This window comes from Dasypus novemcinctus, chromosome 14 (genome assembly GCF_030445035.2).
Source record: "Dasypus novemcinctus isolate mDasNov1 chromosome 14, mDasNov1.1.hap2, whole genome shotgun sequence".
NCBI lineage: Eukaryota > Metazoa > Chordata > Mammalia > Cingulata > Dasypodidae > Dasypus > Dasypus novemcinctus.
In genome coordinates this window covers 33888079-33901147 of record NC_080686.1, presented here as the reverse complement: position 1 = coordinate 33901147, position 13069 = coordinate 33888079, and the positions used below count along the sequence as shown (strand labels likewise).

Here is a 13069-nt window from a genome sequence, read left to right as displayed (position 1 = left end):
AGGGATGGTCAGCCACCACAAGAGAGTCAATTCTCGTTCTCCCTGTTGTTTTGTTCTGTCACCTTGAGTACTGAATTAGCAAACACCGAAGGACTGTCCCTGGGGGATTGCAGGGTTAGGCTCCGAGGAGCCTCCAGCCCCAATAATTTTGTCAGTCGTCAGTACAGAACCTTGTGTCCTGTGTGCTTCTGTTTAAAAACACCGTATTTAATATGTATTGAACTATTAACACTGAACTCATGGCCAACAGTTCTGTAACTGATGCCAGAACGAAGCCAGTCGCACACATAAGGCACGGCACAGCCTTCCTGGGCTTCGGAACCTTTCACAGCACTGCCACACTGAGCTTGGGGCCGTTTTAACAGGGACAGCACCATAAGAAAAGGCCAACACCAGGGCACTAAGGAAAACACGAGAAGGAGACTTGTTTCCAGTGTGAGAGCTGAAACTAGAAGGCAGAGCGTTGCCTTGTTCAACTTCAGCTGGGATGGGCAAAATTTTTTGCTGCTCTGAGCATGTCCAAGACTGACCACAAAGGCGCCGCCGCGAGTATTGATTCGGGGTTACAAGTAAATTTTAGCAAGTAGGAGAATTCACGAATTGGGAATCCGTGAATAATGAGGATCGACGTCATGGGCCAACCGTGAGGATAGGCCCCTTGCCCAGTTTCCTTTAAGATTTCTTTAGGTGGGGTAGTGTCCATCAGAGCCACAGTGCTTTCTATCAGGCTTTTGAGAAGGGATTCCACGATCAAAAAAGCAGTCTGAAACACCACAGATAAGCCACCTGTTGGGGAGACAGGCAAGAGTTAGGCTCTTACGGGGGCCTCTCGTACGTGTTGAAGTGTGTCAATGTTCCCTGAAAGAGATGAGAGGATGACATGGGGATAGACGGCCCTGAGCAGAGCCCAGAGGAGAGAGAACTGCACACGTCCCCAGAAGAGACAACGGGGCTGGGAAACGCCAGTGGTGCTGAGGATGGAGGCGGCATGAATTCCAGGTCTGAGCAATTTAGTCATTGATTTGGAAGGGGGAGGAAGTTGAGGTTTGGGGTAGATAGGATGCTGCTCTCCTAAAGAAGGAAGACATGATGAAGCTAACTTGCAGCACGTTGAGTTTCGGCTACGCAGTGGGACTTTGGAGTAGAAATGCCCAGTAGGTAATTGATATTTAGGCCTACAGTTAATATCTGGGTCGCAGGTCTAGTAGAGGGGAGGAGTGGTGGGTGAAGCCAAGAGCCTGTTAGGCTTTGCAAAGCAAACCAAGGAGAGCTAAGTGGTCGAGAACAGTCCTCGGGACCATGGTCATTGAAAGGGTATGTAATGGACAGTCAGGTTCTAGGAAGAAACCCCAAAAAGAGTGATGCTATCATAGATACTAAGGGAGAAAGAATGTCAGAAAAGGAAAGGACAGCAACAGTGTCAAATGCCAAAGAGGGGTCAAGTTCAGAAAAGAATGGAAACATTTGGCAACAAGGTGTACTGAAAATGAGATGTTACTTTGAAGTGGGGAAAAGCTCTAAATAATTTTTTCAGATGTGATATAACAAATGGTGTTTTATAAGTAACTATTATATAACAGCAGCTCTGGAATGTGTTATAGCAAAGCACATAAAAAAGTAAGATTAAGCCAAAGACATGGTAATTTCACGGTTTCAGTTTCGTCTAGAAATGTTTTTTTTTTCCCTTTCTCCCTCTAAATATGCCAAAACAAGCCATCAGGGTAAGACTTTATTAACTTTATGTGTATATATATATTTGTTTTTGTTATCTTGGAAAGTCTTGATTTTGCTTCTTTTTTAAAGAGGTACCAGGGACTGAACCCAGAACCTTGTACATGCAAGGCAGACGATCAACCATTGAGCTACACCTGTTCCATACTTCATTGACTTTCAGTGTTAGCTTTTGTTATGTTTGATTTAGACATGTTTGAAAATGTTTTAAACTAATGAGTAATTGTTGTAACTGCACAGGAAAATAAAATCTAACCTTGATATGAGAAGAACTCCAGTTGTTAGAATAAGTAAGCAAATCTGTAAACCCAGACATCTGTCTGTCCTCCTGCTATTTTCCCTTCTTGGTAAAACACTAAGGGTTAAAGTGCTTTGTAGCTTGCCAGCCCTGTCACCACAATCAAATCACACCACCTCTAGAACTCAGTTTTCCTGTCTCTGAAATCAAAGAGTAGGTGTTGTCTAGATCACTGCTTTTCAAACTGTAGATCATGACACATTAGTGGTTATGAAATGGAAAAATGTCTTTCCATACAGCAAAGAACATCTTGTTTTGCAAAGCTTTTATTTCAGCTGTGTGTGTGTGTGCGCGCGCGCATGGGGGCTGGTGCAGAGAGAGATTACTAGGTTATGGTGTGTAAAACTTTTTTTTTCTTACTATGCACTGTGGTTAAAAATGTCTGAGAAATACTGCTCTAGACTAGAATCTCTTCCTATTCTAAAGTCTTCTACTTTTAGTTAACTGTCAAACAGTCCTTTTGATGTAGTAAATATTTCATAACAATTCTGTGGAGCAGGAGCAGCAGGTATAATTACTGTTAAGGAATGAGAGCAAGTAACAAAAGGGAATAACATTAAAAGGTAAATAAGGCCAACATCTGTGTTATATTTAACCACAAGACTGAACAAGCCTTTAAAATTTATTAGTATTCCAACAAGAAAGTCACTCCTGTAATTTATGAAGAAAAGTTAAAGTATGCTATAATTTAACAAACAATAGAGTAGTTCTTTTAATGGTCACATAAATAAGCAATCATATCAAGAAGAAATAATAATTTTTCCAAAGTAACAATACCATGGCACATAAATTTCAGAATAGGCAATTAAACCAATGTGGTGCGTCTCCTCATCCTTGCCACATAAAGAGATTCATGGATATAGTTATGAGACAAGTCAGCCTGTTTTTATTGGCCTGAACTAGAGGGAGTAAACACCTTCGTCAGGTGTTTTGTTTTAGAAACAGCTGTTTGAACTTCCCCTACTGGTTGATTCTGCTCTAGGGTATATTGAGCATTTGCTTTTCCCAGAATGCTTACTGACATCTAAAATCCATGTGAGAGAGCAATTTCCTATAAAACCAAGATTGGATGAGTTCATTTCTCTTTACTCATTTGTAAACTGTTTTTTAGTTCTTCTACAACCTCAGAAATGTGGTAAATTTTAGATGGTATTAATAAAGAACTATTTAAGGATGCTAAAGAGTATGAATCATCACACAGGAAATTGGGCGGAATTGTTTTCACTGGTCCCTTGGGCGCAGCTCACAGCCATTCAGTTAGCCACAAGCTGCTATGGATGTGTCTCCTCTGCTTCCTTATTTCCTCCCTGCCCTCTCGCAAACCACCCTGTGTTCTCTTTGCTCCTTTGCGGGTTTAACACCCGGCTCTTGGCACAGAGTCCTCTGCCTCCTTTGCCCCCGTCAGCTTGGGGGAGAGGCCCAGGCCGTGGAGGTGTGGGGAACAAGCCCCTCCTCCAGGGCCCCGGGGCGGGGCGCGGAGGTGTTGGCTCCGCCCCTCGGCCCGCGGCTGATTGGCCCGCGGCAGACAAGTCTCCGCCTCCACCTATCCTGCCCAGCTTCAGCTGGTTCTCACGTGGGGAGTCAAGGCGTACAAACACGAGTGATTTTGCCAAAATGAGAAACCAGAATTTTTTTATCCTTTATGAGAATGTGTTTGCCACCTAACCATCGCTGATTTGTTAGGTGAGAAAACCAAGAGTCAAAGAGGTAAATAAGGAGACCAGAGTGGGAGGGCAAAGGCAGGGCCGCTCCTTGCCCAGGCTCTTGATCCGCCCTTCTCGCTAGTCCCAAAGCCAGGGGAGGGGCTGGGGACTGAGGTGGCTGCTCAGCGGCGTGGTCGGCTTCAGATAAGTGGTCAGTGCGGAGGGAACACGGGCAAGGCTTGAGATTTGGAACTAAGGTCGTTTGTTCTGAAGACCATAGAGAAAGTATAGAAGGCTTCTGTTGGGCTGTATTGGGTAGTAAGACTCTTCTCTGGGCTCCACAGTCCTTATTAAAACGTAAGACTCGAGACCGTGGTGATCCACAGAGCACACCCTGAGCAAGTGAGTTGTCTACGAGAAGACTTTCTCTAGTTGCAACAGTTTTCCTTGGTTAAATGTTGGTGCAGGTAGATTCTGTACTTATTCCACAGGTTGGCTGTGATAATTAAAATAGTATATTAGAAGTTATTGTTCTTTGGAAAAATTGTAAATGCCATCCATATCAGAGCTGGTATTGGCATTAGAATGTCAATAAAACCTTCAAAAACTCATTTTACCTCATTGTATACTCTGTGGAAATATTTTCCTTCCTTCACTAATTGTGCGGTATCTTCAACCGTGAACTGTGTTGTTTCCTGGATTTGATATTTTACTAAGATAGTGACACCCTAAAGACTGCAAATATCTGCATAGCCCCCTGAGTTCATATCAGTGCCAGCAGACATCAAGTATGGGCTTGTGGGAGCATCACCGGTGCCAAAGGCTTTGAAGGCTTGAAGTGTTGGGTAGACACCAGAAGCTATTTCACTATTTGATGACCAGAGAGTGTCACATGACACTCTATGTCCTTGAACCGGACATAGAGTCAGGTGGTCAGAGTGGCCAGATTTATACTCAAAATTTGCAGGCAGTCTAAAAAAATAAATACAGCTAGTGATAAAGTTATCCCCTAGACTAAAATTACTGTTTACAACCCTTCTGAAATAACCCGTATTGTATCTGTTTTCTGATAATTGTGGCAATGCATTTAGACATTATGGATTATGGTGTAATATAAATAATAGTTTCTTGATTCACTGAATCACTTGCTCTTGAGACAGGCTGGTAAAGCTAAATATCCTTTACTCTATATGACCATGCAACATATTTAAGGCAACAAGTTATTTCTTCATTGTGCAAAGTGCCAATGACACTGGGACCACGTGGCTTTTTAAATAAAATAAGTCACTAAATTTTGCACGTAGAATAGAACATGCATGTCCAAGGGGAGCTGGAGAGCCTCCAATATGCTGCTTGCTTTCAGCCTTTCCTGAAACTGGCTCGCTCTTGCTAGACATTATGTTTCGTGTATCCTGAAGTATATATGTTCTTGACTTTAAAATTCTTCTTTTAGGATCCACCTACTTCAGTTTCCCTTGGACTGCGAATGGAAGAAATGATTTTCAACTTGGCAGACACACACCTATTCTTTAATGACTTAGAAGTAAGTAATAATTGTTTTATACATATTTCTTTCATATTTGTTTCGTGACGCATGCTTGAAAATAGGTGATCAGTTTTTAAATAAAAATGGTCTACTATTTTTAAATACGTATCATTGGAATAATGAGATAGAGGAACTAGCAATTATAGAGTAATGGATTTTGTCTTAAGGGTATTTCTCTGTTTCATTTTACTTTGTTGTGTTTCAAGGCAGAGACCACATAACCATTGGTAAGGATTAGAATTTGGTATCAGGAGTCTTAAATATTGCATTTGTTAATTATCAGAAGCTACAGATTTCTTAGTTACTCACTGTCAAGAAATCATGATACTTGGATATGCTATTTTGTCATCCTCTTGCAAGATTAGATTGAATGTTTTTCTTTCTCACTGTTCTACTTGGTTAGATACCATTTCAGTCAGGCCTCTTCTCTTTGGGTACCAGGATTACTTAGGTAAAGTTGCTGCTGATTTTATTTTTCCGCTATGACTGGGGAAGGAGGGCTTTTGGAAGGTGGGTAGCTAAATGTGTTCAGGGCACTGACAAATATGATGACCTCGGTTAGGAGGATACTTGCAAAAAATATTATTTTTCATATCGCCATTATGAAAAAACATGGCTATAACTACATTTCGCTCCCATCTTAATAGAGACAGTTGTTTATTTAAATCCCGCCATTAAGCAAGCTTGTGGTAGGGCTGCCAACAGGTATTAATCATCAAGTTGTTGTTTTGCTAGATTTTATAAATGTATGTTATTTCAGACAGGAGAAGAATCTGAAAGATTCAAATAGAACTTTTACTGATCAAAGTTAATTGGCAGCAATTGGCCTTTAAATATTTCCTGATGTTTCCCTTTTCAAAATCAGGCAAAATGCACCTTATTTAATAGATGAGCCAAAATCATTTGAAAAATGCCAGTGTGTGACAGAACTTAAATGTGGTTTGTTCAACATCTGTCCTGTATTTTGATTTCTTTTCATCTGCAGTGAAACTACTCACAGATGAATTGGCAACTTACAGTGCAATAAAATTATTTAAATGTACTTTATTTTTGTTCCATTCCTCAGTGAAGTATTTATTTATACACCAAGCGTAAAATGCAGAATTGTTTGTATTTTAAAGTGTTTGCTTTCCTTAAGGAAACTACCCATCAGACATTACTATTTTTAAGGTAGAAATATTCCAAATGAATGACAAGTTCAGATTGGCTTTGGAAAAGCTTAATAATCATACTTATTTTCAAAAGCTGTTTCTGATTTATGGTTATGTTTCACTTCATGAGGGAACAGCACAAAAAATTCCGTATTTTACTAGTATGTTAAAATTCCTTTACTAAGTTTCCATTTGTTTCTAATGATACAGATAAGGCTGATATTTTGTCTTGGGTACAACCAAGTTACTCTTATTGATGTTAATGGGTGTTAATAGCACCCATCAAGAAGAAATTAGCAGTAATTTTCTATTGTTTTTAAACTCTACCTTCTTAAAAATGCCAAAGCTTGTCTCTCTATAGTGCCAAAATTTTGCGGTAAAAAGTGAGAAGTTAGACAAAGTAATAACTTGGTATACTTTAGACCAAAAAACTTCCAAATTCAATTTTGACATAATACAGCCCAATTTGTATTTGTTTATTGCTATTATGCACACTGATATATATATAGAGACACTGTCTAAAATAGTATAAAAACAAATGTTAAAAGTTCTAGTTTAGAGACTTTTTTTCCCACATAAACCCAAATTTTAAAAAAATAACTAGTGTTCTATCCAGTTAGTTATGGAACTATCAGCTTCTATTCTTGGCAAGAGAACTATTTCTTCTTAGTGATTAATTAGAAAATAGAATGAAGATATAATTCAACCAAATACATAAGAGTAGTGGAAAAGTTATTTAAACTTATAATCTTATAAAAGTTGACTTTAAATTATTTTATTTGAGAATAATAAATAGGTATCTACAAAAGTATAAATGAAAGCTTCATTTAGCCTCTGTTTTTAGAAATTGTTTGCCTTTTCTAGATTTGTACAATACTGTAAAAAGGCACTGGTACTTTCAAGCTTCCATTTTATGTTTGTAATTCAGCAAACCTGGGACCAGTCATTGTAAATATTTATTTCAGAATAAAAAATAACATTACTTCCTGGCAAAAATAAATGTATTGACATAATGCTTGTAGGGAAACCAAAATTATCTCATCAGGCAGAAATGCTGTAGTAATGCCTGATTTCACACTCCAATTAACAATGTGCTGTGGTAGGGGATGTGAACATTTTAATATATTTTGGTATATTATACCTATGGTATAAATTAATTTCAAGGAGATTAACAATCTATCAGTTAGCTTGAAATGTGTTTTCTGAACTCTGTTGACATTTGGCCTTATTTTCTTCTAAAATCTTACTTTTTCCCAGCTACCCTTTCTGTATAATTTGGTTAGTGTACATCTTTGGTCTATAAGATTTTCTGAATAATGAAAGAAACTGTGTGGGGGGCTTCCAGTCACATTTGTAGTGTTATCACAATATATGCTTGAAACGGTTATTAGGATATGATATTGGAAGTGATTTAGAGGAGCCTTAATTGAACTTTAAGAATTAAAAAAGCTAAGCACATTTAGTTTTAAAAGTCTAATTTTATCATTTCACTTAGTAACAGTACTTAATACAAAAAAAAAATCACAATTTAAATCTTTTGACATTCCAGGAAAAAATTAAAAGAAACATTTTATTTCTGTACCATTAAAAATGTTTAACCTGTAAAGAAATGTGAGTGACAGGGAGATATAATTATCCTAGGAATCATATTTTCCTCCACCAGAGAAGGGTTTAGACTTCAGTTCCATCGTGTACTTCTGGCATTCCTATTTGTAAGTCTGACTAATGTCTGCATATCATTTTACAAAACGGTCTCCATGTGCAATACGATGATGCTTATGTGGAAGTCATTTTTTATGAATGACAGTATGTAACTGGAGGGTTTTTTTTCCCAGCTTCTTTAGTGTAGTATCACCCTTTCTGAGTGAATGGAGAAAGAGTTCTCTCTGTTGGATTTTTATTGAAAGGCAATCTGCAAATAGAGTGAGGAAAGGCCTTCATCATACAATATGTTTCCGTTTAACCTGCCGCTGGTTAATTCTGCTGGATTTTTCCACACTTAAAAGCAAATGTTTTAAAATAACTGGGTATAAGTCTAATTGAAAATAAGGCATAAGCTGGGGAGTGGATGTAGCTCAAGCAGTTGAGCACCTGCTTCCCATGTACTAGGTCCCGGGTTCGATCTACAGTCCCTCCTAAAAACAAACAAGCAAACAAACGAAAAACCAATTCAGGGAAGCTCAGTGGTTGAGTGCCAGCTTCCTACATACATCAGCCCTGATACATCAAAAAAAAAAAGGCACAAGCTGATGTTGACTTTTCTTTCTCACTGGCTGTAAGTAGTATTGTTTTATTGACCTAATGGTTGCTGGATGATTGGCGCTGACTTGGTTGACTTCAGGCCCCGCCCACAGGCTACCCCTACAGGGATTAGCCTGGGAAGTAGTGGGAATTCTCTTGTATTCTCTGAGATGCGGGAAGGGTCCACACACACCATGTTCAACTAGTTAAATGTGGAACCATGCTGCACTCTCCTCTCTTCTAGTGCTTCTCTTAGTTAGGACAGATCAGAGGTTAAAGTGTGAATACTCCCACCCTTCCTGGAGTCTTTGATATGGAGACTTCTGCCCAGGTCTGGTTTTTAAGCACTTGTACTTCTAGCTGCTTTTTTTTTTTTACGCATTTTATATTAAAAAAAAAAAAATAGGCCTGGGTCTGAAGGTTTTGGTCTCATTAGTCTGGTCTCAGTAACTCAAAGGCCAAGGAAAAGAGCTTGTGGACACACTAGACGATGCCATTTTTTAAAAGGGAGTAAACTATAATGATTTCTTTCTGTAAGGCCAAAAAATTCATTTGTCTCTTGATTTAATTCAGTTTATAAATTTGTAATAATATATTGCTCTAAAACTTAGGTCAGCATCTATTAATCATTTTAATATATCTTGTTTATAAATTTATTCCTAATTAGGAAAAAGTTTCTTTAAAATATCAGTTGTACCAATTTTAAGTAAGTCTGATTTCAATTCCATACATTCTATACTTACCTAATGCTTAGCTTCCAGAAGCATAAAATACCTAAATAAATTGCAAAGTTGATTTTTTTGAGTTATAGAAATATCATTTTTTTAGAAACTGCTTTATGCCCTATAAATAAACCAGAAACATGGGTACCAAGGGTCTGGTTTTGGGGTCTATGCTCAAATTTCTGGTTCTCCTCTGCTGCTGGAGAAGGGGGCTGTGGATGCTCCCGAGGAAGACTTTTAGGAAGAGCGCAAGCTGTTCACTGCTCTCCCTCCCTTCCACTAGCCAAGATCTATATCAAGGTATGTCAGTGCATCAGTAATTATATTCCAAACACAAATATCCATGCATACACACAAACACATATGTGCTCCATTTCATTTTCAACTCTGTATGTAGGCTTTTGGATATTTGTTTAGTCTTTCTTGATAAACTTTGCAAACATAGATTAAAAGAATATAGAATTAAAATTCAAAGCTCAACAGTCCTTCTATATTTAAGACATAACGCAGAAAATTCAAATTATAATTGTAAAATAGCAGCAATAATGCAAAAATAAACCAAAAACAAAAAAAGTAAAAAAGGGAAGAGAAAGGAGTCAACGATAAAAGAGCTGTTTGTGAGACCTACATGAAGAACACTACGAAATCTTACTGAGAGATATAAAGGAGGAGTTGAATAAATGAGATTTCATTCCTTACTTTTCTTTTTTGCAATAAGACAAAATTGTTCTAAGGGCCATTTGAAAGGATAAATAGTAAAAAATACGTAGAACTTTGGCACAATATAGTAGTGCTAAGCGTCTACTCCATATCAAAAACATTAAACTGATGTATAATTCTACAAAAAGGTGAGCATTTAGTGCTGACCTGACATTGACATTGGCCATAGGACATATGGAAATAAGAGAGAGCTCAGATAGAGACCCCAGTTTATAGAAAATTTTTGTATATGAAACTGAACAAATTAATAGTGAAGAATAGATGATTCAATTTATATGCTAAAATAGATATAAAGCTAAGATATGAAAGAATGAAACACAAAGAAAAAATATAAATGAATCCCAGGAGATCTTACATCAGTTACAGGAGTTGAAATTTTGGACTGCCTTTTGGTAATTAGTATCACGAGCCCACAAAAGGATTACTACCATTAGTATAAATGAATACACATCTAAGAATTCTTACTAATTGGAGATAAAGACAACTATTTATAATAAAAATGTTCTGTTTCTCGATGCTAGGTGTTGATTATGTTATATATATATATGTGTGTGTGTGTGTATATATATATAAAAAATGTTGAGTTTGTGAAAATACATTGAGCTGTATTTTTAAATATTTTTCCAGTTCATTAATTTTAAGTCCTATTTTGAAGAATACACACACACACACACACACACATTATGCTCTTGATTTTTTAAAAACAATTCTATGTCCTATGTAAAATAATATATTCACTGCTGTTTCTCTAGCGCAGTTCCTGGCCCATACAAGGCACCTAGTAAATATATCTTGAATAGATAAATGGATGTGAAAAAACATATGCAAAGACATGCTTCAAATTTTTAACACTGATTATATCTGGGATTTTGTGGTGGGAGTTGTATTATTTGTACTTTGCTGTATATTCCAAATTCTCTGTAATAAATATGTATATTTTATAATCAGGATAAAAAAACAAATACTATTTTAAAAAGCCATAAGATATTTAAAAGACAAAACTGGGAAATATATTTGCAGCCAACATAACAAAGATTTACTCTTACTACAAATCAATAAGGAAACATAAAGTAGCTCAATGGAAGAAATGAACAAAGAACATGGACAGTTCTCAAGAGGAAAGCATTCCAAGTATCACCATATATGAAGATAAGAAAATTTTTATATTTTGCTTCTACAAATCAGAAATATCAAGTCAAAGAGTAAGTGTTCAGCCTATTGCCCATCAAATTGACAAAGACTTAAAACCAATAACATCAGCTAAAATGCAATAAGATGAGCACTTAAGGTATACACTGGTCGGGATATAAATTGGTACAAGTTTTCCTAGAAGCACATTGACATTGTGTATTTAGAAACTTATTATGCTGATCCTTATACTCAGGAATTCCACTTTTTGCATGTATTCTATTAAAATAGAGTTGCAGACAGGTAGTTATGATATACATAATAAGCATTCACTTAAAACTTGTTCTAAGTGATTTACATACATTTTCTGTCCAATACTCTGATAGCTCTATGTTAGAAGCAGTTACTCTCTCTACTTTATGGAGGAGCCAAGTGAAGCTTAGAGTGGTTAAAAACAAAACAAAACAAAACACAAAAACTCCTAAGGTCACATAGCTATGGAGTGGCAGATTCTTATGTTCTCCAGAATTCTACTTCCCTCCTCCTCGACTATACCTCCACGCAGTATTTTTTACAGCTAAATTTGATAAATATTTTAAGTATCCAATAATAAATTGATAAGTAAATTATAGTACATACTCATTCAATATTTAAAGACAATTTATTGGACATAGAGAAAATATTCGTGGTTCATTCTGAGTTTAAAAAAATAGGCCAAAAATGTACAGTGTAGCCTTGATGATAAAATGTATGGCATATTAAAAAAAAAAAAACTGGAGGGAAATACAGATTTAAAAACTACCATGATGTAACTTCAAGTTTAAAAATAAGCAGTCTACAAAAGAAGTTAAAGAGTATGATCCTGATGTATTAAAAAGTAAATGGAGGTAAATATATTAAAGTTACCAGTGGTTATTTCTGAATGATGAGGTTATAAATGCTGTCTCTCTGTAATGCTTCAAAACTTAAATCCCTGTAGCATCCTGTGGTCTCTTTATACTTTTCCCCCATTCTATAGTCAGTAAATATTCATTGAGTAACTACTAAGGGTTAGGAAGTGTTCTAGATAATGTTGATCGAGCAATAAATGAGGCCAGATCGTTCTCTTCATGGAGTTAACACATAGAGGGTGGAGTAGGTGACACATTATACAATAATTGGATAAGGGGTGACTTGGAGTGGGACATGTTTAGCTGAGATGTTCAGGAAGGAGTTGTCAGCAAGGAGGTGACATTTGTGAAGAAGCCAGGAACTTGGGAGGGATGCACTTGGGGAACAATATAGGGGGAAAGCATTCTGGCAGAGGAATGGCAAGCGGGAAGGCTCTGCAGTGGGAATGAGTTTGCATCTTCAAGAAGCAGGCCAGAGGAGAGTGACAGAGTCTACATCATGACGGAACTTGTAGATTGGGAAAGTTTTGGGGTTTTTTTCCCCCTAATATTAGTGGAAAGCCATTGAAGAGCTTTAAGCCTGAATATGATAGAATTGTATTTATACTCTTAAAAGGTAAGTTTGATTATCGTATGAGGAATGGGGACAGGAGTGGCCCCCAAGAGACCAATTGGGAGACTGTTCCAGCCAGTGAAGGAGAAAATTAGTTTTGGACTGTGGTTGTTGCAATCCTGGACATGGTGAGAAGTCACATGATTCACTGTGTATGTTGGTGGAAACACAGGATTTTCCAGTATATTAGGTAGAAGGGGAAGGAATCAAGGATGGCCTATGCTTTGACCTGAACAACTGGATGGGGAAGAGTGAATTTGGAGTGGAGAGGCTGGGAGAGGAATTTGATTGAAGTATTCTGCTTTGATCATACTAAGTCTTAAGTTTGAAACACCTATTCAACATCCAAGTCAAGACATCATGTCTAGACATCTAGGTTTGGATCC

The 13069-nt window shown here is 37.2% G+C and overlaps 1 protein-coding gene across 12 annotated transcripts in view; it reads left to right on the top strand.

The window, feature by feature from the left end:
* The window catches only part of EYA1 (EYA transcriptional coactivator and phosphatase 1), a 333818-nt gene that overhangs the window by 279083 nt on the left and 41666 nt on the right, over positions 1–13069 (top strand). For all 12 annotated transcript variants that reach the window (XM_058275642.1, XM_071207853.1, XM_058275643.2 and 9 more), the window contains one exon: positions 5126–5215. In XM_058275642.1, the coding sequence (XP_058131625.1) occupies positions 5126–5215 (90 nt within the window). The remainder of the gene's footprint in view (positions 1–5125; positions 5216–13069) is intronic.